We start from the raw sequence: 27,018 nt of genomic DNA, 5'->3' as shown, positions 1-27,018 counted from the left end.
CTCTGTGTTAGCCCTGTGATAGACTGGAGACCTGTCCAGGGTGTACCCCCGCCTCTCGCCCGATGACAGCTGGGATAGGCTCCAGCAGACCCCGCCACCCTTAACAGGAATAAGCAGTTACAGAAGATGAAGGAATGAAAGAACTATCCTTTTACAAAACACTTTCTTAAGAAGAATAAGTGCCATTTCAGCACATTGCTGCCATCTGCTGGTTAGTTCTAGGTCTCAGTGTTGTGTTGTCCGCAACTCTTAAGTGCAGTTTATGCCTCTGTGGGACTAGACGTCATAACCTACGCACGGAGCCTATGCTGGTGTGAGCCATTTATACTTGTGCCTATCAGTCTGGCTCGCTCTGTAAAAACGGGTTAATAACTGCTTCACTTTCAACAATGACGATTGAAACTTTCGCCAAAGACGAGTCATACATATCAAGGAAAGATTACGTTCGGAGATACAAACATGTGTTCCATCTTTATTGATCCAAAACAATCAATTCAAAAATTGCGGAGATGGAGAAGCAGCTGGAAATACGTGTGTCTTAACCTCTGTGGCAGGATTTTAGTCAGTATTGCCAGATACAACTGATGGTTTCCAGCACCAGAAACAGCCAAAACTCACACAAAACACATTCAGTGTGCTGCTTGTGTCTGGCACGCAGAAACACACAACACACACACTGTTGTGGAGAATAACCAAACTTTAGTTTTGTTTCAAATCAGCATTAAAAAGTTATTAGAAAAACCAACAAACTGATCCCAAACTAGCCATATTTTGTCTACTTGCCCTTTGAAATAAGATTATAAAACGAAAAATAGAACTAAATTTAGTTATCATCCTGTTGGTCTGCTTGAATACTTATAAGTCAATTACTCCATAACATAAGGTATATTTCACTCACTACTTGTTAGCCATTCGTCTTGTGGTTAGTGGACCTGGTTTGTATCGTCTCTGTGATAGTTTTTGTTACAAGCTGATTTAAAATATTTCATATTTCCTTTGTATTATTGTACCCCCCCCCCCCCCCCCCTCCCATTTGTGCTGATTTGATTATTTTAGTGGTTGCACGTCAACATAAAATGTATTATTATCATATTACTAAGCATTATATAACATTTGTTATATTATTTGTGAGAAACAAATAAAAAGTGTTGGCTGAGCAGAAGATAAAGGAAGTCATGAAGAAGACGACTGCGCTTAGAAACAAATTTGAGCCTTTATTGGAATGTTGCAAGGCATTAAATACACAAATTCCATTCTTTTAATAATTTGGTATTTAATAATAAAAAAAAAAAAGTTCTAGTCTAACAATACTGGTCTGACAGTCATTCTTATTGAGTTTGATTTTTAGAACCTCGGTAAGTCCTCTCTTTTCTTTCACTCCATCACAGAGGTGGAAACCTGGCACAGTCTGAAGTGAAAGCAGATGTGAAGTCATTTAAGAAGAATTAAAGGGCAGACAGCGATGACACGTGGGGAATGATGGGAGAACACCTACTAGAACTCAAGACAAAAACTGCGTATCAAAGCTGCATCGTGGATTCAAACAGTCTCTTGTTGATACTGGTATCTCACTTTATTCTAACCCCTGATTTCCCAAGTTTTACATATAAAAAATTTTTGTATGAAATATAAACAAGCTCTTATCGTGATACACAGACTTGTGCATTTGAAGCAGAAAAGAAAATGCTGAAAACAAAAGGAGACAATAATATGTTCGAAACTTGTCAGATCATCAGATCTTGCCTGTTGCCTGATCTTGACGTTATATCTATAAATAATATGTTCTGGTGTCAGGAAGCTACTATCAATGTTACTGTCATCCTCCTGGGCCAACATCCACCAACACCATCTTATTCATCATCATTAGAACCTTTATAATCAGTACTCACTGCATATTCCTCATCACATCCAGAGATGTTCTTTGAATTGTTTTGGCTTACAAAACATTTTCCCTCATTTTGAAAAGACAGGAAAAATATAACAAAAGAAACAGGGGAAAAAAAGGAACATTCACAATAGAAATTCCAGCCTGCCTGTGTCTGGTCTGGTCTCTTTACTTTCTTTTTTATTTTTTTAGTTTCTGTCTCCGTAACACCTTGTCGTCCCACACATCCATAGCCAAACAAGTACTTGAAAAGCATAGCCTAACGTCACTGCCCTACCCCCATCCCCACTCGCTGCTGTTAGACTCTGGAGGTCCCGAAGTTAAGACATGACTCCGAACACAGGGTTGTGGCGACAGATGCTCGGCCCGATCTCTTCGTAGTCCTTTTTGGTGTGGCAGACCTGGTAGAACTCAGGCTGGGGAAACACACAAACACAAATGAAGGTTAGAAAACAGCCCGTAGGAACAGACAACGTTTAAAATACGGCATACACTCGCATATTTGTGATGTTGTTTAGGACTCTACTTGCCCTAAGAACCATTTGACAGGAAATGTTGTGCACACTGCAATATCACACCAAAAACCTTAAGTGCATATTCTTGAAAGAAAACTTAATAGCAGTAATACAGTAAGGGATTATACATTAGAAACTATATCCCATTTCTGCCAATAGAAGCCGCTGAGGTCTAGGTTTCTTTTTCTTAACCAACAATGGTCTTGTATTTGTCCCACATCTATCCATTTGTTCACACAAGCACACAAACACACCAGTGCCAAATACTGGGAGCAACTCCAGGTTCAGTGTCTTGCTCAAGGACACTTTGGCACATGGTCCATGTACTGGGGATCGAACCCCTAGCCCTTTGGTTAACAGGCAACCCTACCTACTGAGCCACAGCTGCCCCAAGGACATATGTCCTGAGTTGCATACAGCTTCTACAGTAAATGGTCACACAGGAAACTGTGTTCTGCCACAGTTTGCAGGCAGTTTAATGACCTATTTAACAGTTTAAAAATGAATCTGCAAATGACAACTAAGGTGAGTTTAGACCATGTCTTAATTCCTCAAGAACTCTACTAACTAAACACTGTTACCAGTACAATGTGCTGTATGCGCCAGCATAAATAAACAAATGAATAATCTAATCTAATGATGAGCTGTCAGTCTAACATACACACGGGTCCAGGTCAGCCACTTGAAGGGTAGATGAGAATTTCTGGTGCATTCTCAGGCCAACAAATCTAAAAATTACTGACAGGATTGTTGCACAGCAGCACACTGTTAACTGAAGAGGTCACCTTGGGCTGATCCAAAAGGTAATCCACTGCAGCCCTACTGATTTGTTTGTCTATGGGTCTGTAGAAAGATCCGAGTGCTTGTTGTCTCTGCTAAGCCATCCACATTTTCCAACCATTGTAGAGATAATGATAAATTGCTCTACATACAGACCAGAATTTGGAAGTTAGAAATATAGAGTAGTGAACTGTCACTAACTGAGACTCCTGAGAAACAAAAAGAAATATTATTCTAATCAGGAAATTATTCTATTACATTTTACCATGTCTTAGCCTTTTGAGAATCAACAGTCAAAGACCTTTGCTCCCACACGTATTTCCTGCTGGTAAAATTACCACGCAATCACTCACACAAATAACTCATCAAGAGGGGGGGAAAGGATAATAAATGCCATCACCACAAACAGCATTCACTTCCACTCAGCAGGACTAAAATAAATGACACAATAAATACAAATTTAACAAAAGTATGGCGTGCCCTTGAACGCCACACAAGACGAATTTAAAAGTAGAAATCATCTTCCTGTCACAACACATAACTAGTACATGATGATAAAGTAGAGTGAGCGCAGGTTGACAGTACTTACAGTAGATGCTAACATTGATCCACCAAACCACACTGCATATCTCTGCATGTGATGAGTGATGACCTGGACATCGATTGGTTTGGGCTGAGGAGGGAGGAGAGAGAGATAGTTAGGGATCGGTTCCACTCAGCTCAGCATTGGTGTAGTAATGTGATGACTTGAGGCAGAAAAAGCCGATAAAACTGTAAGGGCATTTTAAAAATGACAGTGAATCTTAATAATGGTTATGTTTGTGGCACATTCATACTGGAACGCTATACATGTACACAAGGCTCTGGGTTCTGTAAGCATCTAGAGACGATTTCAATGATGAGTATATTTTAGTACATGTACTGCTTACTGCAGAAAAAAATAAATATTGTGAAAAATTGTGAACTCTAGTTTCTGGACTGGATTGGCTACATTGACCATCTGCTCTTTTCAGGCCTGAGGCATACTTACAGCTACAAGTGAACGATGATTCACATGCATTCTCTTCATGACCTGGCCAGCTAAAGAGGAGGCCAGACAGACTAACTATACACTTCTCACTTGAGGCTGAAACATTTCAATTGCAGATTTTAAGCCCTCATTAGAATTCTCTGTAATAATATACATCCAAGTATGCTTCTGTACCAATAATATTTTTAAAGGGAGAGGGTTTTTCTCTCACTTCAACTCCTCACACAGTAATTGTGTTTTGTCGAGTGCTATTGATCGGCGCTGCATATAAATGAATGTCTGCCCTCACCTTGAGCTTGCCTCCGCTCAGCTCCTCACTCATCTTGAGTCGGGCATCAACCGTCCTCTTTAAGTCTCTCTGCAGACGGCGGCCAAAGTCCCTGAACATGGTGGAGCCTCCTGACAGAACAACGTTCTGTGGAAGAAAAAGTAGATGGGGATTACAAAGCCGTAGAGAAAGGAGCATTTGACATCAGTGACCCGCAACTGGGTCCTTGCCGGCCACTCTTGGAAAACAGTCCATTACAGTACCATGGTACTGCTAGGGGAACTGAAGAGAAATAAACGGCATAAACAGCAAAGTATAAATCTCACTCACTCCCTCTAATCGTTTAAATCTCTACACGGTACACGAAGTCCCAAGGCTGTTCATTAACAAAGACAAAACAATAGATCATTTGACAAGCTGATTTTAATAGAAGCTTAAATAAAACATTCTGGCTCTGAGCAAGATCATCTGTTAAGACATTAAAACTCATTAAAAAATTAAAAGAAAGTGTTTTTTTCTTCACAAAAAAAATCACGCAAAGGCTTTGTGGTAAGTTCAGGTAAATTCAAAGCAACTTTTAATGAATAATAGACACATTTTTATTGTCTGTCTCATCTAAACCTGTCTTTGCCGTTAAAAATGGCTCCCTCAGACAAATGGTGTGACGCCTAGTGTGAAGGCTATTAATCTCAACCAAACAAACATTCACAGTGAAATACTGGGAAGCATGGAAAGGGAATTTTTTAGTCTTCCTAAAAAATATGCATATCAGCTTACCTTGTAGAGAGGACGCCTGACATCAATGGGGCAGTTCTGTATGACCTCGTCCACCACCTCAGAGATGGGCTGGGTGAAGTCAGGGTTGGCGAACTGGGATGGCGAGGAAACAAAGGCGGCATGTCATCCTGTGCTGCTGAGCATGTGCCAAAGATGCTAAACATGCTTCTCACGTACTGATATATACACAACAGGGCTGTGCAGTTAGTTCCTACACAAAGCGCGCCACTAATTATTAAGGCAGTCAGCATTATCGTGGGAGTTTGAGGGCAGCCTTGAGATGCGACTCATATCATCCATAATAATAAACTTGTGTTCCCTGCTTTAATTAGGACGAACCTCTGGGTGGAAGAAGATCTCAGGCCCCAGGAAGCGCTCGTAGCCCACGTCGATGGTGAACTCCTTCTTGCTGATGGCGTTGATCCCGGTGTACTGCTTGATCCACTTGGAGCCATCTGTGTCGTACTTGCTGAACTCTTTGACTAGATCGGGGCACACGTAGCTGAAGCGCTCCTAGTGGGGAAAGCACCAGTAAAGTATAACCGACTGTTTCTGATTCTTGGAAATAAAAACATACCAAGCCGTTCCAAACTCAGTTATTTCACATTTTCTATTTCAGTCCCAGCATTTGACAGTGTGAAGTAATATAAGAACAATGAGCACGATGGACATTGTCTCTACTTTTAGTTGCAACTGCTAAATAATGCATTCAATTTAAAACAAACACACAAGTGTGAACAGTAATTGATCTGGCTCCTGTAACAGTGAATGGAAATATCTCTGGCCCTGGGGAGCATTCAAATGAGCAGTATATAACAGCATACTGTATTCAGACAAGATGTCATTATTGTGATGTGCAGGGAATATGCTCCATGCTGCCATCCAGACAGCAGGGGAATTAACATTTCCAGACATGATTGGCAATATGCAACACCCAGCCCCTCTATGGTAATGCTGATTATTTCAGTTCACATTATTTCTTGTCTGTCCGTCTGGGAAGTAATGAAGAATGGTCCTTGACATTAAGACCAAAGTCCTGGATAAAAAGCTATTTAATAAACATGCAGGAATTGTAGAGAACTGAGGTGAATCAACAAAATGTGGTGACTGACAGAAGGAGTAATGATGAGGGACGGCAAAAGCCATAAACATAAAGGCATATCTTTTTGAAAACTGAATTAAAAAAACAAACACACTTATGCTAACAAAAACTAAACTGCAAAAAGTAACTTCTAGATTTAATTTTCTTTAAGTTTGTGCTACTGTCAGTGTTAGTCATATCCTACACAAAACAATCTTTTGAAGCTTGATTTGATCTCGGTTTGGGGAACAGTGTTCATCATCAGAAACTAAAGAAAGCAGAACAAAAGCAGGGAGTTTGTGAAGGGCATCCAGCTGCAGGTAACAAACAGACCGATAGTGCCATCTGCTGGACTTATGAAGAAAAACAGCCGCAATCCCCTTGGCCGTCTCATTTTTCAGTGCTGTTACCATGGCAAATTAGACTGGATTCCCATGCATGTTTTCAGACTGAAATAATCTTTTTCCACGGAATGAAATGTGTCTGCTAACTTATTTACCCACTTTCACATGTGCACATAAAAAACTAAGCCTAAACTTGAAATGTATCACTCCTTTCATCAAATAAAGTTGTCTCCATATAATTTCAGGCTATATAAATGTAATGTTCTTATCTTATCCACAGGTGGAGGAAGAAAATAACTGCCAGCTACTGACACACTGAGAAGTGTGGCTGATGGAAACTGTAGCTGATGACCTACCTTCACTGCCTTGGCCGTCTCCAGCGACTGCTCTGGTGGGATGCCCACCTCCCTCTCCCTGAGGAGCTGCTGGGTAAAGTAGGTAATGTCTCGTCCTGCGATGGGAATGTGCTTTATACAGCTGCCAATTACATAACCTTCAGCCTGAGAGAAGGAGGAACAAGTAAAGACAAACAGATAGAGAGAGGGACAGAAAGGATGTTAAATAATGTCCAACATGATAGGGAAAACCCATGTGCGGAAAATACAAAGAGAGTCTCCAGTTAATATAGTTTGGTTTTTGGGTTTTTTTGGGTTTTTTTTTTTTGGTTGTTTTTTTTAAATTAGATGTGGGTCTTGCGAGGCCCTCATACTGCAACAGTGCTGTGTTTGGCTTCTTTTCTGTGCATGTTCAGCACCGGCTACATGCTGATTCAGTCACCCAGTCTAAATATATTCTGCAAGCACATTTCCTAAAGACTGAGTAATTCTTTCCAACATCTAAAACACTCTGGCCTACTTTTAAACATTAACACAGTCCTGTTACTCAGCAAGAACACAGGTGCATTTTTTATTTTTTTGTTATTCTCAAAGGAGAGAAAGCTCCTCATTGCGCACTGTGTAAAAACCTCAATCTAACTCAGTAACATTCTTTTACACAGTGTTTTTACACGCTGCTACTCCTAATGACAGTTTAATGTGAGCCATCTGTGTTTATTAACAGTTAACAAATGACCACAATGAACACAGCACTCAATAAAAATAAATGACAAGTCTCTCAACAATATGATCATAGCAAGTCCACTTAAGGACTGGATGTTTACACAAAGTCCTTCCTGGTCCCTTTAACAAAAAAAAAAAAATATATATATATAGCAAACCGCTATGAAAATATGTTGGTATAAGTGTACTGAGGACAGACTCTATTAATACACAACTTCTGGATGATCACAGGAGCATCCGCAAGGCAAGATCTTCAATATATACACATAAATGTCAATCAATCAAAAAGCAGGAAGTATGTTCATGTCAGTGAGAGAGTGAGTAATCGAAGGGGCCTCTATGAACTCACCACAGGGATGACGTGGGTGACACCGTCTCCACTGTCGATGACGGTTCCTGTCAGCGTCCTCTCTCCCACCTGTCTGGACGTCCAGGAGGCTGCCAGGGCAAGAACAGCCTGCCACACACACACACACACACACACACACACACAGACACAGGGAAATGTAATGCATATTAATGAAGTCGATCCTGCACAGTATTCTTACACTGCTGCAGTAGCAGTAGCTGCCTGGCATCTGATAAGATTTATTTTATTTAAAACTGACTTTTAATGCATCTTAGAAAAACTGAACATTCTAATTGTACTTCCTGGTCAAACAGTATCTTTCATACACAAATTACAAATCAAAGAATATGAGCCTGACCTGCACAGCAATGTACAGCCCCGGCACGTTGAAGGACTCAAACATGATCTCAGCAGTGTACTCTCGGTTTTCTGGTGTATTCAGTGGAGGCTCCGTCTGCAAACACAAGACGCAATGCCGTTACTACATAACAAGTACAAAAGTGGTTAAAATCAGGAAATCAAAGTGGTTTATCATTAGATGAACTCTGTAACATGAGGGTGCCCTGTGGCTGTAGAATGTTGTTAGGGGGGGGGGGGGGGTTGAGGGGAGGGGCCTCTGTGGATCATCCCACAGATAGTTGATCAGTTTGGGATCTAGTGAATTTGGAGGCCAGGTCAACACCTTGTGCTGTTCTTCATGTTTTTTGAGTTGTTCCTAAACCATTTTTGTGTGGGGGTGTCTGGTCTGGTCTAGGTGGGTGGTACATGTCTAAGTAACATCCACATGAATGCCAGGTCCAAAAGTTTCCCAGCAGAACATTTTATTGTCACCAGACGGTCAATATTGTTTACTTCTCCTATCATGGTCATAATGTTGTGGCTGATCGGTTATAGGCTACTAAGAAGCGTTTGATGTGGCTATATTTTTAAGACTCTTACCAGGAGGAAGTAGTGGTCCTCAGGCTCAGCCCTCAGATACTTAAAGATGATCTGCTCCATGAAGCGCTCCATAAGGTCCCAGTCCTCCACAATCCCATGACGGATTGGCCACTGTTGGCACCAAGGTCCCAGTAATTAGAATAATGCATTTGAAATTCCACAGCAATTGGATGCACAGAAGTACAGAAAAACAAATATAACATCAATGATGAGAAAAGAAAGAAACTGATCAACGCAGTATGTGAGCAGTAGCCAAGCAGCAGGCTGTTTTTTCTAGTTCCAAAAGTTTTGGTGTCCTCACAGTGTTATCCAACAAGTCCAACAATGCTGTGACAGCAGTGTTAAAAATGCAAAGTACGTTGGCTGTCCAATGGCATGCTTTAGCCCTGGCAGAGTAAGCAGGAATACCAGATTGTCATCATCCACAACACTTGGATGATGACAAGGAAGTACTTCAGTGAACAGCTTGGAATGATGTCCCTGATTAAATAATGCGTTATCAGGACTGTTGAAGACTAGTTTGAGACTTTGAAACTCTGGTTCTACAAGATTTGTCTCACTATGGAATGTTTTCCTGGGCCCTACACTGCACCCCAGGGCCATACAACAGACTCACTGGGTAAAATATGTCCTTATTTAAATAGTGTGGAACTCGAACCCTATAATGTTTAACTTGAAATGTATTATTCTTGGTTTCCTGAGGTGTTGTGAGATGAAGCCACCATCAACAGTTCATCAACAGTACACTTGGAAATCAGCTACTTTTCATTACAGTGGTATACTTTATTTGGTCACAACTCTTTATATACTCCAGACTTAAAGCTTTTTCCCACAGTGGGATCCTCATGACCTGTAAGATGGAGCTCGCCATAACCTGAAACTTTTCAGTCATTGTAGGGTGTTGATGCCAGGTGTTTTACAAATTCAATAAGGCTTATCATGAAGACAGATGTTTCTATGTACCCAAAGCTTGCTCCCCATAACAACTTTTAAAAGTCCTCATCATTTAGACCCCAGTTATGTGCATTTTATAATTAACATTAATTAAAGCAGACATTCTTCTCTCTTGATAAAAATGAAAAGGTCAACATTGTAGTATTTGCACAATAGTCTGAACCCAGGCTGATGACTTAAATCCCTTTACACTGATGCAGGCTATTATTTCGCCCACCCACAGCCCATTAACTGTTAATCAGGATTTGTATTTTTATGACCCAGCCCACCCGACCCATAGACTATAACTGTTGTGTCTGGGGACATAACTGTGGTTTGTGCATCATTAGTAGATGCCTAAGTAAAATAGTGCTTACTGCCACGTTTAGTTCAGTTGTTTGGTAAAGAGTTTGTCTGATATTGTGCATACTGGCTAAATGGTAAATGGTCTTGTATTTATATAGTGCCTGTCTACCTACTGGTGACACACAGTAACACATCTACCCATTTGCTCACACAACTCAGGTTTAGGTGTCTTGCTCAAGGGCACTTCGGCATGTTCGTGGAAAACCCACTCTACCTACCGAGCCATAGCCATCCCACTAACTGGCTCACAAGGACGGACATAAACCGTTTCAAGCAAAGACTGTATATAAATATGGACAACGATGCCTGGAGTGCCAGGTATCCCAAAATAGTAGCATCTGGTCAAATCAGACCATGTCAGCAAAGTCACAAAACATATTAAATTAGATACAGTAATCTTACACAGAGTCTTGTCTGACTCATCTTTCACATCCACATTGTATAGTTGTGAAATTAGGAAGTTCAACCAACCCTGTAGTTCTCTAAAATAAAAACAATATCCATCTGTCCTTTTTAACATTGTAGTTACTGTTCAGTGTGACGTAAGACACATATAGTCATCACTGTTTGAATCAGGATAAGAAATCAATGAAAAAAAAATTGAAACCATTTCTTGTTCGTGAATCCTTCAACACACACATACAAACACACACTGAATGTTTCATTTTCTTTAAAAATACAAAGTAGCACAGTGATGTGTAAGTACACAAAGTTATTGCTTTGCCAGGCACGTATGTGGGTGAGCTAAGCTGCCAGGTTCATTTACCTTAGTGGAATACGAGGGTTTGTCTACTGCTTCGTCTCCAATGTAGAAATCCAAGTCATCCACCCCCTTCATCATCCTCCGCTGGGCCTGGTCTCCGACCTTGGCTGACTCTTTGATGGCAATACCTGACAAGAAAAGAATGAATTCAGTAGACAGTAACAAAGAGAATAAACTTTCTTACAAAGTCATGTACATTTTCTTAGTAAATAAGTTACATTAGTCAAGTTATACGACGGATGAGCTCAAGATAAAAGGAGGAAGTCAAACATCTTGCTGAAACTCAAGATGGAATTAGAATTTAAATAATTAGGGCAGATAAATTATTGCGTCAAAACAGGAAAACATGTTCCTCATGTCAAGGATGCATTATAGTTATTACTGGTTGCTGGGATGGGAATTCAATGCGTAGTAAAATACTCACATGATGGAACGATGAACTGTGGCTCTGTGTTCCCTGCATACCCCAGTTTGGTGTAGCTGCAAGAGAAACAAAAATCAGCCTTCACTGGTGAGAAGAAATCTGCTGATCAACACCAAACACCAGCTACACTGCTGGCATTACATTTGTATGCGGGAAAGTTTACTCCAGTCAAGATTAGTTTTGGCTGTTGTGTTTTCCCGTTTTGATCAATGCCATCACTGTCCTTTGGCGCACTGGTAGGGTGCCAAAAGCAGTGGCAACTTTGGGTTTGCTAATGGGAGGCTATTAAAAGGGCCATTGATGATGCATTGGTACACTAGACTATTCATATTTATCAATGGGAGAAAGATCACGTTTGAATAAACTGAAAATCCTTAATATAAAGCAGCTGGGACCACAACCAAGGAGATTAAATGCTGTATCATCTACTTCTCTATATTTTAAAAAGCAAGCTAAGCATGCAAGGAAATCACTTTTCAAGATGTTTCTAGGACATTTCCATGTTCAAATAACATTTAGTCTGGGCACTGAGAGCACACCTTCAGCCTTAACATCAAAGACTTGAGTAACCAGCGTTCTCTCCTCTGAATGGTGTTTTGTGGGGCACATGCTAACCAGATGTACTCCTGATTGGAGTAGGCCCAGGCAAGACTCTCGTGCTTCCTGCACACTGGGCCCAAGGGACTGATAGAGGACACTGCTGACGAATGCCAAAACACTGTGGGCATAATAGACCACATCCTGGTCATAACAGAGGCTCCTTTGAATTCAACTTTAAAAGAAATACCAGAAAAGATATTTTCAGGAGTATTAAAGTCTCAACTGTTATTTCTTCAGTAGCAACATACAACTGTTTAGATTAGGTCTGTAAGAAGTAAATGACAGCTTTTGAATTTCCTGTCCAATTAATGTTTCCTTTTCCTGGATATCACCTTCTGATGCACAGGAAGTGATGCACAAGCAACAACAGACGTTTGTGCAGAACGAATACAGACAGGAAGAATGATTGTAAGACAGCAAAACACAAAGAATAATCAATAAATCTGGTATTAAACCACAAACAGAGAAAATACATTCCTCTTAAAGCCCATGTGTGTTGCACATGTATGAGTGTACGTGTAGTTATAGGATAGAAAGGAATGGCTGCTTCTCAGCTGGAAAGATCTGATGCACACTCTGATTTATGTCTTTTTTTTAAATATATATATAAAATAAAGTCTCCCTCCCCTGACAGTAAAAGACACTGGTCGACGGGTGAATGTGAGCACACTGCATGCTTTTTTTCATCTTTAACTGAGCAGTTTGTTTGGAACAAAATGCTCTGAAAAGACTGCGTGGTGTTTGTTTTTTTGGTGTACATGGCATATAGGTGGAGTTGCCAGATTAGATCAAAATGTTCAAACAGAGCTGCCGATGCTGATTTCTAAACGTTACACCCTGGAGAAACAACACACAGGCAATATTCAGTAGATTATGTACTTTGCCAGTTCTGAGAGAAGACGGTGGAAATTCTCTTACTAGACATCCTATTACTGACTCACTGTGTCATCTTAGGATATAGAATAGGTTGCAGGTAGTAGTCAGATGAAACCCTACACTGAAAGTAGTTCATGAACAAACAGGGACGGTATGGAAGTGCATTTCAACTCACAAAGTCAACATACTGTATTTCTTAAATTAAACTGTTATATTGTATATTAAAGTGCTATGTTTAATGTGAAAGGTGACGCTTCTAGGGACAAACTATAAAAATGTCAGGAAGCCCTTCAGTTGAGCTTAGTTAGAAGATTTTAGCATCGTTCAGCTTATTGTTTTGGTTTTGTGCACTCTGGTTCTACCTCTCTGCTTTAAATCAACCTCATTTGCAGCCATAGCAAGCAGTTAACTACTGTATGATCAGCGGAAAAACTGCACTGTAGACGACCTGCCCAGAAATACAAATATAACAGTGAGCAAGTTAACAAAAGTGATGCATTTAACTGAGGCCATTCATCTTAAGAAACCTTTTGTCAGATGGTGAAAACCAAATGCAGAACTAAAATGAGACGTGACTATTGGGCCAGCAGTCACCGCAAAAAAGGTTGAAATGAGTAAATGTAGTTTTAGATGAACAGCGACTCTTTACTTGATATGAATTACATACCAGAAAACAATTATGGTCATAGAATAAAATGCTGTACTGTATGTATCTGGGGTCAAGTACTGCCCTTCAGCAGACAAAGTTGTACATTAATAGTATTAATACCATTATAGTAATGGTATAGACTGCTGTGACAGGAGAGACTTTCCATCTTAAAGAGGATGAAAGTTTTAAATTTTAAGATAAACTTTACAGTGGATATTATGAACCGATGGGATTACTGCACTTCTGTCAAGGTAGTACCAACAACATAGGCTGACAGTAACAGAATGTAGCAGCAGTACTCTGAACACCTTCATACCACAGAACAGTCCCAGCTTGTCTACCTCAACCTGCCTTGACATGCTTAAAATGCACCACACATCTGACAATGGACATCACTGCACAGGGCAGCTGGAGCTGAGGGCAATAGGATGAACTCCTGGAGGCTATGTTTGCCAAATGATCGTATGATAAGGGCTGTTTTCAACTGAAAGAAGCCTCATGTTTGGGAACTAACAGAAATTCTGTTGTCTGACATGCATGTTTACTTAAGTCTGACTTAGGTTTATTAATGATAGCAGGCATATGTTGTGAAATTTCAGTTGTTTCCTTTAGAGAGATTACAAATGACTCCACCCAACTGCACAAAGGTGAAACACCTTAGATTTTCACACCTTTGTTTTCGTGCTGTAGAGGCCTTGTTTTGTCAAAGCGGTGCCAGTTTTGCACAGCAGACAGTCTGACCAAACTATGCCCAAATCTGGATGCAACTGTGGTTGTTTCATCCCTCAGTCGAATAGTGGAAGCTAATAATAACGGCCACTTAAAGGTTGACGTGTAAAAGGAAGTGAAGTTGTCACTGTTTGGCCATCACGAGCATGACTCAAAGACAGCTGCCGAACTAACTCCCTCTGTACCTTACAACCGCTGCCAATAGCTGGCACTCTGAGGCTCAGCTGTGAATCCATAGCAAAGTTCCCAACGGGCCAAATCTCAACGAAACTGTGCCCCTGCGACCAAACATTATTTCGAGTAATCGCTAGTCACTGACTTTGGAACATATGTGTTATGAATTGGCCAGAAATGCAAAAGCCATCTGCCTGAGGGGAAGAAATTAGCACAGACCAACCCAATTCTCCGCTGCAGCTCCTTTCGCTGTCCAAGTGCAGAGCAGAGGCAGCAGACTGGTTAACAGCCTAAAGGGGGGTGTGGGGGTAGAAATGTGAGGAGTGACGAGTTCAAGCCTCCACATGCAAGAAATGCAAACCGCTTTCAGCCCCCAAAATTAACTGAGCATACCAATCGGGCCGTTCTTGTCATTTGGAAAAACCTACATCTGTACTGGCTGACAGACGTTCATTCCCCTCAAAGTGGAAATCATTTATGGAGAAAAATATAAACAATGGTGTGACACGAATTACACAGGAGAAAATAGTAATAAGCGCACAATAAAAGTAATACAGATGAGGATGGGTGTGTGAGATTTTTTCAAAAACCATACATGGTTTAAACTATCATTTCGAAATTCGGAAGTGAAACTCTCAGCTCATAGTAAAGCAGGAAAAGAGGTATGCTCAGCACAACGATCAATACTAACAGAGCTGCAGGGGGAGCCAAGACAATGTAGCCCTGGACTGTTTTACATGTACTTTCAAACAACATTAGATGCCGAGGCGAATTCTTATTGTTGAAATATCCACATTAAGCAGTTTTGAAAAAGAATCGGCAGCCCAGTAAAGAGGAGAAATTAGAGAAGTTAATCAAAAAAACATGCTGGGATGCCGAGAAACGACCATATATGGACTAAAAAGCGTGAATGAGGAAGTGTAGGCTGTATAGGAAGTAGCACTGCGCCTGCTCAAACCCACACTACTGAGAAAAAAAGATTTAGGAATTGTACTAGCTAAATCACGACTATTTTCACTGAAAACCTTCCACTGCGGTAAATCTGGTCAATTAGATTATAATTTCAGAGTGTAGTTAAAAAAAACGGCCTGCCAGCGCCAAATGAATGAAACCAGCTGTGAGGGAAGCCTTCCTCACTCAGTATTCGGTCTTGCAACAAGCAAACACTAGCTGGATTCTTGCAGTGAAATCCATTCAACAGGAATAAAACACAATCTGAAGATGAAATCTTGCCAACGAGCAGGGTTACGGTCGTTAAAAATAAGCGGCGCCTGTGCACCTCAGACCAGCTCAAATGACCTGGCTCGGTTTATATCGGAATGCAACCGGGAGATGGTAATATGTCACAGTTAGCTGTTTGTTAGCATATTAGCTCGCTGGCTAGCTGTCTGCATATACACAGAGACAAGCATACACACACCCAGTCGCTGCTGCTGCTGACACTGACAGTCCCCTAACCGAACTCAGCCTCTCGGTGACACCCGAGCCCCCCGGTCTGCACGGCGGTCGGGTTTGGACAGCTTACCCTGTGCCGCAGTCGACAACACACGCCGGTAGCCGTCCAGCCATCTCTCCCCTGGGTCTCTGCTGCGTTCGAAACGGTCAAGTGTGATGGTTAGCAGGCTGTGTCGGCTGGAGGATCTTCTGGCAAGCCGTCCACAGGCGGAACCCTGAGCCCGCACAGTGCAGTTTCCACTTCCGCACTCGGCTCCTGGCAGGCAGGGAGAGGCAAGATGGCGGAGGCCGGGTTCAGCGATGCAGGCAGGGCTGTGCAGCTGTCAATCAACGAGAGAGGGCGGCACTAGTGCAGTTTATTTTACAATGTACACATTGTCATTTGTATTTTACTGTGAACTGACAGTTTATCTTTTTTTTTTCTAATATGAAATACATGGGAAACATGGATTTCTGAAAATAAATAATAATAATAAATAAATGAATTATAATTAGCTACTACTACTACTACTACCACTAATAATAATAATAATAATAATAATAATAACGGAAGCTTTAGCCATGGGCACAAGGTGATTTGAATCACGATTTTTAGTTATCATGATTATTAATAATGATAATAATTAATAAAAACGTAAATATATGTATATTAACGGTAATATATCCATAATAATCCATCCTGATAGTAATATTTTTTATATGGAGTGGCGCTCCAAATCAGTTGGTGGCAGTAACGTTCATTTTTTCGCCATACGGCATGAATTTTAATAAACGAACAAGATGGGCAGCCTCCATGAGAGGAAGACCTGCCGGTGTTCTGTCCATCTGCGACCTAATGAGAAATAACGGGAGACTATGACTCATTTTCGTGGTCAGATTCGGGGACCACACTGGGGCCCTACAATGGACACCATGCTGATAGATTTCTGGCGCAGACATGAATGCCTCTTTAATTCCTCGGTCGATTCTTACTACGACAAAGATTTGAAAACAAAGCTGTGGGCAGAGTTCGCGCTGTCCATCGGAAAGCCCGGTAAGCCTGCTGGATGAAGGGCAATGCAATGCAAAAGCAGCGCATGGTGGATGCGGCATTCAGTTTATGGTGCTTAAAAAAATCTTGCTGCACCATTCAGGGTAGAGGCATGCACTTAGTTTAGTATGTTAAAGTTAGAGTGTGCAGAATAAGAATAGGATTTTCAACTATCCTTACGTCTAGTCTACGTTTAATCTTTTTCTTACAGTATCTGATGTTGAGAGAAGGTCGAGATCTCTGCGAACTCAGTATGGCAGAGTGTTGTGGCATCCTGAAAAGGTCAGCACTGTCCAGCAGAAAAAGCTAAGGGAGAAACTTGATTTCTTGAGGCCTTACATAGTTCGCAGGCGGGGTGATTTTGGTCTGGTAAGTTTAAACTCATGTCACACAACATGCCACACACCATGTAGATGCTTTCAGTCAGTCCTGACTACACTCTTACGCTCACTTTTTGTATTTTTTGCAGGACGACACATTTATTGATCAGGGGGAAGACGATGAGGAAGTGGAGACAGAAGGAAGCACTGACCAGGAGATGGGAAGCTCCTTCGGAGGCACACTGGATGCTGACGTGACTGGGCAAGATCTGGATGATGAGCCCCAGTCTGTCGCCCCTGGCCCGCTGCACTGTCCAAACCCTCGGCCTCAGGTCACAGAGGTCATGTCTCTGAGCTGTCCACGCTGTCACAGTGAAGAGGGCTCTCCTAATCAGCCCAGTCACACAGCTGCACTGAACACATCCAGACACAACACACTGAACCAGTTCACAGAGGTCATGTTGGCTGATATGCGGCAGATTAAAGACCCCATGGTGCTCATGAGACTACGCCGAGACATCACCGACCTGGTGTTCAAAGCAGCGGAGGAAGACTTGCAGAGACAATGCATTCGAGTGCCACCTGTACCTGTCACTGAGGACAGCACACAGAACTGCTCCAGTCCTCAACGGCCACCTTCACAGACCAGTATCTCTTTGAGGCAGAGGTTTGTGAAGAGAATGAACAAAGGCTGTGAGGCTGGAAGGAGGGTGCAGAGATGGGAGGAGATGAAGCACATCAGGAGAGTGTCCAGGAGTCAGACATCTCAACCCATCCATCAAGGTCAGGCAGTGGAGGGGATGAGTGGAAACAGCTCTCATGTTACTGTTCAGGCTTTTGAGATCAAGAGAGAGACAGAACCACACACGGTAAAGATTGAGGAGGAGCCATTATCACTTGCCTAAAATTTTAGATATGGACTGTCAGTCCGAAAGTCCTCATATTTGTTCCTTGCAATTTTATTTATATAGCGTCAATAACAATCCAGATTGTTTCAAGATGCTTTACAGAACCCAGAGAATGAGCCCCCCCCCCCCCCCCCCCCCCCCCCCCCAGAGCAAGCACTAAGGTGATATTGGGCGAGGAGGACCTGCAATTGGCCATATCGAGTAAAATAGCATGGCTGTTATTGAGGAATAGGACTTAAAGACACTTAAGATCTGACATTTACAGCCACGCCTTTTCTCAGTCTTTACCCAAAGTGTGGTAAGTGTTGGATGATGTTCATCCAGAAACTGGACAGCCTTCCAAGTATGACCGAGGTACAGACAATCCTGAGCTATAAGCACGAGGCGCTGGGTGATGTGTCATCTCAAGTAAATGTATTTATGTTGTGCTCTCATTAAAGAGTAAATGCTCGTTCTCCCTCTTCATCTGTGTAATCTGTTCAAACCGAATACTCATTCCATAGCCAATGTGCATGAAATCGTGCCGCATTTATGAGCAATAGAGTAGGCTGTGCTGTGGAGAAAAGTAAGAACACATTCATTCATTGTCCTCATTGCCCATAAGATAAAAAAAATATCGTCTCAGTCACTTTTTTTGGACTAGTAACTGTCTGGAATACTGCTTATATTGCAGTTATAATTTTAAGTCTTAGCCAGATGGTTCAGTGCATAGAAGCATCACTGGTGATATTTCAACAGAAAAAAAGTCTTCCATATGATAAAATTAACTAATAGTACATCCGAAAACAAACTGAACTCAAGCTATTCATCCATATAGCTTATATAGTTAAAAAAAAAGATGGGTGAGGAGTTGTTAAGGAATCCTGAGCAACTCCTCACCTGTCTTTTTTAACCAGTCCAGTTGTCCTTGCTTCAGCTTATTTTTTTTGGATATACCATGACTTGGATGATCAACAACCTTCACAGACAGACTAATATTAAGCTGTCAGCACATTTAAAAAATCCAGATGGTGTAAAAGATAAATATTTGGAAACCTTAAACTAGAAATGGGTGAAATATATCTGCTGCCATGGAAGAAATAGCCAGGAAAAGGGTAGAGTTATTATAAGGTTGGAATTCACTTTTCCGTTTTTGTTTTTTGCTGTCCCCAGATATTTTGTTGCTGTCTGCATTTGAATGTCACACATGTGACTTGTTCATTGTTTTTTAATTAAAAGACAAAACTTGATTGACCGTTAAATTCATACTTATTTCCCAGATATTGTGGTCCATTTCTACACCGTACAGTCACAATCAAAGTATAATAATGATGAAATAAGATGTAGATTTATTGGAAGTACAGAAATAACACAGGGTTAACATCCACAAACAGAATAAGCAGAACAGTAGAGACAGCAAAACACATGAACAAACACAGAACATTTGTATACAAAACAAACACACATGAACAATATGAAGGGTAAGAACAGTATAACATGGTATATATGACTATTCATTATGTGGGCTACATATTGCAACTTGGACTTTATATTTAAAGGGGTTTTTGCTGTATATTTATAAATGAATACGCTTGACCGAATGTAGTCACATTGCACTTGGGGAAATTAGGGTTTCATTTTGTCTAAAAAAATATATTTTATAGGACGTATAGGCCATTCTGCTGTAAATCACAGTGTAGCTACAAGTTTTAAACGTTTTATATCAAAGTGTGTTAACTTTTTATTTATGTGTGATACTTTGTGCTGGTTTTTATGTGATTTATCTTTAATTCTAATGTCAAAGTGTGTTTCATACTTTTTGTAGCGTTTTGGGAATGTTTTCATTACGGCATCTTCTCATGGTGCGAGTGGATGCAATCGTGGACGCAATGTGAGAGGTCCTTCACATTTTCACTCAGGCAATGCAGACTGGTACCCCGGAGGGTCCTGAACACCACACACATACACACGTGTGTCGGGCGACGTAACCATGGCGGACCTACAGATGAAGCTTCTCCGCAAGAAAATTCAGAAAAGAAATGAAAAGAACAAAGAGCGCAAATTACAGAAGAAGTCCCTGACACAAGACGAAGAGACGGGTATGTGTTGTCAACAAAAACTGCTGCTGTTGTTGGTTTCCTCCATTTCTGAAGCGAAGCCGAACTTCAGAAAAGCTAAGCTAGAACTGTTAGCTCTCCACGGCGTCATTTTTTAATCGTAAACTTTGTCACACCGGCTAAACGTCAACGTTTAGATTCAGAATGACACTGATAACGTTAGTTTCTAGGTCATAGCTGTATCTGTATGCCACCGCAGTCTGACATTCATTACTCTGATTTGTTAGCATGGTTTGCTAACAGTTAGCTAGTTAGCACTGTAACACATTCCTCCCTTTTCTGCTTTTATACTTTATAATTAAATGTCAGCGTTATGCCGAGTGTCTTAGGCGTGAAGAAGCGTTGTCACGAAGTTCGTTCAGCTCCACTCATCTAATCTCGTTTTGCTTTTGTTGCAGTGAATTTGACAGCAAACGGGCTGGAGGAGGAAAGCTGTGAGGAACCAACCACCTCCTGTAAGGCAGACAGCGAGCCCAAGAAGAAACAGAACAAGCAGGCTGAGGGACCAGAGGAAGCCACTACTACAGGGGCAACTCCTATGAAGAAGAAGAAAAAGAAGAAAAGAAAGCTTACTGACACTGCTGAACCACCAGGTAATAGATAGGACAGTTTAGACAAACTATAGTTGTTATGTTACGGCTGTGTTAATGGTGGTAACTCTCATTTTAGCAGGGAAGAAGAGCAAAACGGCGAAAGAAGCAGATGAGGAGGAGGAAGAAGAATTAGAGGAGGAATCTGAGGACAATGTAGGAAAGGCTACTGATAAACCAGAGGGAGCTGCAGATGATGAAGACACAGTTGAAGACGATGAAGAGGACGATCTACCTGAATTGCCATCTGGTTTAACAGGTACTGAGGAAATAATCATCTCTTGATCTGTGTTTTCAACAGTTATGTTGCTTTGGAGATTCTCTTTTAAGTACCCTGTTCCTTAAGATACATACATTCAAATGGTAGAGTATATATCCCATATTTTGAAGGGATCAGAATGAGACCACATGCGCTGTATACTAATTTCCATTAAGAATTTCACACGTGTCATTTCGTTAATGTAATGCCACATTATGATGTGGATGAAGAAGGCCTTGACATGTGATCTTGCCTGCCGTGGTTAAATGTAGTTGGAATGTTTTTGAATGTGGTATCATTAAACTCCAGGTGAGGTGAATGCCATAGTGAATAGTACAGGGTCCTATTCATTTATGTATCGGTACAGTATTGGAGTGCTGGTCAGTACTATAAACAATTAGATTAAAAGGACAAACGCATAACAGTGAATACGACATTTGATTCAGGCAATTCTTAACATGTCAGTTCAGTCTGTAAAAGTTCGCTTTTCTTTATTTAGTCTCCATGCTATTAGGACAAAGACAGAAAAACATTCATAAAACATCTTGATATTTTTATTCTTGACAATTACGTGAATACAGCATATACATGTCAGGATTCGACCCCAAAGCAAAAATGAATCTTGTTATGTCTTGCCCTTTCTGCCTGTCCCTGGGCCTCAGAAAATAGGCTACAGAAACATAAAGTAAGTTCTCATCTTTACACAAGGTGCAGATTTTCATGCTGTATCAGCATCCAGTGTTTAATTTTGTATGCACCGTGATCCAATAGCTGTTCCTGTCGGCAGTTTGTCTGTGCACACACACTCCTGCAACAAAAACTTAACTCACCGTAGGTGTTTTAAACATCTTACTTTTCTGCTCACACACTGAACATTTAAGCGGCCACTCTTGTGCTGCTTTTCCCTTTAGAGGTTAGCATTTCAGTACCTTAACTGTCACAGTAATAATTATGACCAGTGAGGCACTTTATATTTTGTGAAAATAAATGTCAGAAATGTTTTATGCATTTGAGTTTTTTTTCTAATGAACTGTAAACATGGCAAATTATGCCTCCAAAGTCAAACTTCATACCAAACCAGCAAGTTTGCGTTTTGATTGGTAATTTATCTCTCCTGTTTGAATGTAGCCATCATTGATTTTAACATAAAAGTGTTTGAGTTTCTATAGCTGAATACTGTAATTACTAACAGACACAAGTACTAATCTTTCCTTTTAACTTTCCACCCTGATGCTTTCCCTTCCCTGATTCTCACTTGTTTCATTTAACCTGGTTTCTTGCAGAGGGTAAGCAGGGTTATGTCTGCTTGCATTCATTAAGCAGAAGGGGTTGTGTTTCATTTCTTTAACATTAACATGCACATTCACTAGAAGGTAATAAGGTAGCTCAGATGTGCTGCCTTTATGTGTTGCCCTTTCAGTGTTTCCATCATGAAATGGGTGTCAACTAAGGCAAACAGAAAACCTTGTGGTTATCTTTGGGGGAAGTCACCAGTGATTCTTCTGACAGGAATAACTACATGGACATGTTGGATCTCATTAGTTGCACCCAGCTTGTTAGTTGGCCTTCTCCAGGAAAATAAACATCTGACTTTGTGAAAGCATGCGTCTCCTCATGAGCTGTCTACTGCTGTTTCAGGGGCGTTCGAGGACACGTCGTTTGCCTCTCTCGCTGAATTCGTGAGTGAGAACACGCTGAGAGCAGTGAAGGAGATGGGCTTTGAACACATGACTGAGATCCAGCATAAAAGTATCCGCCCCCTGCTGGAGGGAAGGTAAGTCAGGTTCTCCTGGGATAGTTTAGAATTGTTATGTTAGCTTTGAACCTTGAAGTCAGTTGATTCCCTTCCTGTTAATCCCAGAGTTTGAGATGGTCAGAAAAAAACTGTATATAAACTGTATTTCCTCTCCTGCTCTATAGGGATGTTCTGGCTGCTGCCAAGACAGGCAGTGGTAAAACCTTGGCTTTCCTCATCCCATCTATAGAGCTCATCTACAAACTCAAGTTCATGCCCAGAAACGGTGAGGTCCCTGTGAATTTATTCTCACTGCAGAGTGTTGTTGCTGTCACACCTGAGTACTGATTACCTAATCTCTTGTCCTCCTCCCAGGGACTGGTGTAGTGATCCTTTCTCCAACACGTGAGTTGGCCATGCAGACGTATGGTGTCATGAAGGAGCTGATGACTCACCACGTGCACACCTATGGTCTGATAATGGGGGGTAGCAACCGCTCAGCGGAAGCCCAAAGACTGGCCAACGGTGTCAACATCCTAGTGGCAACGCCCGGTCGTCTGCTGGACCACCTGCAGGTGAGTCAGTGGGCGTCCTGAGGTCTCATGCCATTTGCAGAAACAGACTTGGAATTCTAATTTCATCCTTGGGTTCTGTTGTTTGTGCCTTTTGTGATACTTTGATGAGAACACTGCTTCAATGGTTTGCTTTGTGTATCTTCAGAATACCCCTGGGTTCATGTTCAAGAACCTGCAGTGTCTGATTATTGACGAGGCTGACCGCATCTTAGAGGTGGGCTTTGAGGAGGAACTGAAGCAGATCATCAAACTCCTGCCAAGTATGTGTCCCAACATTCAGTTCTATGATGAGTTGTTGTTAAAAAATGTCATGTCTTCATGTGTAAAATATGATCCTCTTTAAATTGAAATAGTTTACATAGTAAACTTCTCACCGATGCTATTCTCTTGGATTGCCTTTTGTCTTCAGAGAAGAGACAGACGATGCTGTTTTCAGCCACTCAGACCCGAAAGGTGGAGGACTTGGCTCGCATCTCCCTGAAGAAAGAGCCCCTGTACGTCGGGGTGGATGACAACAAAGACAATGCCACCGTAGACGGCCTGGAGCAGGTACTGTCACTGTACTGTCATACAGGAGCTAGATCAGCTTTCTGTGTCCTGAGCACACTGATCTGATGCTGTGATCTTCTGTGTGTTTCAGGGTTATGTGGTGTGTCCATCAGAGAAGCGCTTCCTCCTGCTCTTCACCTTCCTCAAGAAGAACCGCAAGAAGAAACTTATGGTCTTCTTCTCTTCCTGCATGTCTGTCAAATTCCACTATGAGCTACTCAACTACATTGACCTGCCTGTCATGGCCATCCACGTAAGCCTTCATGATCAGTGCCCATTATTTTTTGTATAGTACAAATTACAACAACGGCTGTTTGAACGAAACTATTCCTTCGCATTGTTTCATCTCCCAGGGCAAGCAGAAGCAGACCAAACGTACCACCACCTTCTTCCAATTCTGCAACGCTGACTCAGGCATCCTGCTGTGTACAGATGTGGCAGCTCGAGGGCTGGACATCCCAGAGGTTGACTGGATCGTCCAGTATGACCCTCCAGATGACCCCAAGGTCTCAAATGATTACAGAATAACAGAGTTGAACTTTTTAAACATGTACTTGTTGCGTCGCTGGGATTCATTCAGAGTCAGTCAGAGAATAGGACTAATGTTTTGCTCAACTTTGCATCCACAGGAGTACATCCACAGAGTGGGCAGAACAGCCAGAGGCATCAACGGCAGAGGCCATGCCCTCCTGATCCTGCGGCCAGAAGAGCTCGGCTTCCTGCGCTTCCTCAAACAAGCCAAGGTAACCATCTGAGACTGTCTGGTTTTAATTTAGTGTTATTATTGTAAATTATGAAAGGAATCTCCAGTTGAGCCTTTATCATGCTGCATTTGATTTTAGCTTTGAGTACAAGAATCCTCAAACAGATTTGTCTGTATTTACTTGGGTCTTTTGTTGTCTAGGTTCCACTGAGTGAGTTTGAGTTTTCCTGGACTAAGATCTCTGATATCCAGTCCCAGGTAAGAAGTCATCTTGTACTCTCAATGCAAATGGTCTGAAATATCTGTACTAGTACAATTAAATGCAGGTTTCTGGCTTAGAGGTATAATCGGAAGAATCATGCCTGTATTTTCATATTTTCCTCTAATAGAGCTGTGTTTAGGATGCTTCTAGATTGCAGCCTTATGGCAGTGGGTGTGTACCCCCCCAGTCAGTAACAGTGCACAAAGTGTGGTAGCAGAACAAAGAAGTGACCAGGTTATTTAGCTGTGCTCATCTTTATCTTTATGCATCTCTCTGCATAAATTCACACCTCCCTGCAGAGGTGTGACTTTGTGCATTAAAACATAAGCAGCAGAGTTGTATTTACCCGATTCACTGCTTTGTTCTCTTTGACGTCACTCCTTCTCTTCATTCACTCTTGCTTGTTTGAATGTTGTGTACACACAGTAACTGACATATCATACTTTTAAATCTGAACCCCTCTCATTCCTCAGATGGAGAAACTGATCGAAAAGAACTACTACCTCCACAAGTCAGCCCAAGAAGCCTACAAGTCGTATGTGAGGGCTTACGACTCCCACTCGCTCAAACAGATCTACAGCGTCAACACCCTCAACCTCCCCATGGTGGCGCTGTCCTTTGGCTTCAAAGTTCCTCCATATGTTGATCTCAGTATCCTTTGCTTTGGTTATACACGTGCTCACTGTTTTGTATTTATTTTTGTTATAGTGCAGATATTCCACAATTCATACATATTTTGTTGGTACAAACTGCATGCACAAATGCGAGTGGGACATCTGTCTGCAGGTTTCCTCACGACAAAAGAGCAGCATTTAAGATTCCAACAAATCATTGAACATTCCCATGTCTTCCTTAATTCAACTCTTCAGACGTCCACAGCAGTAAAGGTTCAAAGCTCCAGAAGCGAGGCGGCGGAGGTGGCTTTGGATACCAGAAGTCCAAGAATGTGCATAAATCCAAAATCTTCAAGCACGTCAACAAAGGAAAGGGTGATAGGAGACAGTTCTCCCGCTGAGACTTTTCAAGTAAACTACATCTCCTCCTGGACAAACTCCTGCTCTGTTTTCAAATGACTGCCCCTTTTTAACACATGAACTTCTTGCTTTGGGTGGGGGGCTGTGTGGTCCCTCAAACAGTCCCTCAGATGTCGTTTATCCAGTTTTCTTCCTATGAGTTGTGTTAAAGATATTTTGTAAATGTACACACATGATGTAGAATGCTCCTGAATTCCATATGTCCCCTTGTGGAGGTCTGATTTCCCACAGATGTCCACTTTATTGCTCCTGATTTGCATATTAAATCAGATTTCATTAATAAATGCCTCATTCATGCTACAGTGTTGTTCATACAAAAGCTAATTACAAGAATGCTGACGTTCCCTTTTATTGTACAAATCAGATTTCCATCACATTACAGCATCATTACATTCCTGCAGAGCAGAAGGACTCTTGCTGTGCATCTTGACAATTAATTACAGATAATAAGGATTTGGGAAAATTCTGTACACACTGCAGAACTGAACATGGCTATCTCATAGATCAGTCAGGAGGATGAACAAAGTACCACATCCCTTTACATAATAAAAGCTAGTCAGCTTTGACAGGACTTGTGAGCCTCCAGCGTTTCAGTGAACGTGTTGAATATATTAGTGTTTATTTATAAAAAAAAAATAATAATTATCAAAACCAGTTAAAACATTATTCCTGGTAAACGTATTTCCCCAATAATCGTACCCTCCATACACAGGATAAATTATAAAGTGCTGTTGGGAGGCTGTCATGTGTCAGGTTGCATTCACAAGTTTACAATTTTCCCCATTAAAAAAAAGTAAAGGCTCAGTGTAAAGATCAGTTGGTTCTGACCAAAATAGCACCTTACAACTCAATGGATGGATTTTTCATTTCCCAGAAGAACAAACTCCATTTAAAAAAATATGTGATATAAGAAGTAACCAATTTCAAGAAGCAAATTAGTCACACTCATCATTAGTATCTAC

General features: G+C 41.3%; 3 protein-coding genes across 4 annotated transcripts; 2 read left to right on the top strand and 1 right to left on the bottom strand.

Moving 5' to 3' along the window:
- Positions 1–1,189: 1,189 nt before the first annotated feature.
- Positions 1,190–16,257, bottom strand: LOC311487804 (actin-related protein 3). The gene is made up of 12 exons (XM_084544184.1): positions 16,066–16,257; positions 11,513–11,568; positions 11,092–11,216; positions 9,027–9,137; positions 8,446–8,541; positions 8,088–8,195; positions 7,037–7,180; positions 5,595–5,768; positions 5,256–5,348; positions 4,500–4,625; positions 3,770–3,853; positions 1,190–2,301 (listed from the first exon to the last, which is right to left on the bottom strand). The coding sequence occupies exons 1-12, from the start codon at positions 16,107–16,109 to the stop codon at positions 2,206–2,208; spliced, it is 1,257 nt and encodes a 418-aa protein (XP_084400310.1). The 5' UTR covers positions 16,110–16,257; the 3' UTR covers positions 1,190–2,205.
- Positions 16,258–16,732: 475 nt separating this feature from the next.
- LOC311488052 (uncharacterized protein) lies at positions 16,733–18,250 on the top strand (the record flags this gene model as incomplete). Its single annotated transcript, XM_084544555.1, has 3 exons — positions 16,733–17,028; positions 17,237–17,394; positions 17,495–18,250. Exons 1-3 carry the CDS (start codon positions 16,851–16,853, stop codon positions 18,248–18,250), a joined length of 1,092 nt encoding a protein of 363 aa, XP_084400681.1. The 5' UTR covers positions 16,733–16,850.
- Positions 18,251–20,172: 1,922 nt separating this feature from the next.
- Positions 20,173–26,340, top strand: ddx18 (DEAD (Asp-Glu-Ala-Asp) box polypeptide 18). Of its 2 annotated transcripts, none has more exons than XM_084544731.1 (14): positions 20,173–20,331; positions 20,748–20,942; positions 21,022–21,198; positions 22,837–22,972; positions 23,119–23,219; positions 23,309–23,508; positions 23,654–23,768; positions 23,918–24,057; positions 24,149–24,310; positions 24,411–24,563; positions 24,687–24,800; positions 24,962–25,018; positions 25,496–25,673; positions 25,892–26,340. In XM_084544731.1, exons 1-14 carry the CDS (start codon positions 20,223–20,225, stop codon positions 26,035–26,037), a joined length of 1,983 nt encoding a protein of 660 aa, XP_084400857.1. In that variant the 5' UTR covers positions 20,173–20,222; the 3' UTR covers positions 26,038–26,340. The 2 variants fall into 2 exon arrangements, with proteins under 2 accessions (XP_084400857.1, XP_084400856.1); XM_084544730.1 differs by having other exon boundaries at positions 21,019–21,198; positions 25,892–26,339.
- The last annotated feature ends 678 nt before the right edge of the window (positions 26,341–27,018 follow it).

Source organism: Chelon labrosus, assembly GCF_963514085.1.
Source record: "Chelon labrosus genome assembly, chromosome: 5".
Taxonomy (NCBI): domain Eukaryota; kingdom Metazoa; phylum Chordata; class Actinopteri; order Mugiliformes; family Mugilidae; genus Chelon; species Chelon labrosus.
The sequence above is the reverse complement of the archived record's forward strand: the minus strand, read 5'-3'. Positions and strand labels throughout refer to the sequence as shown.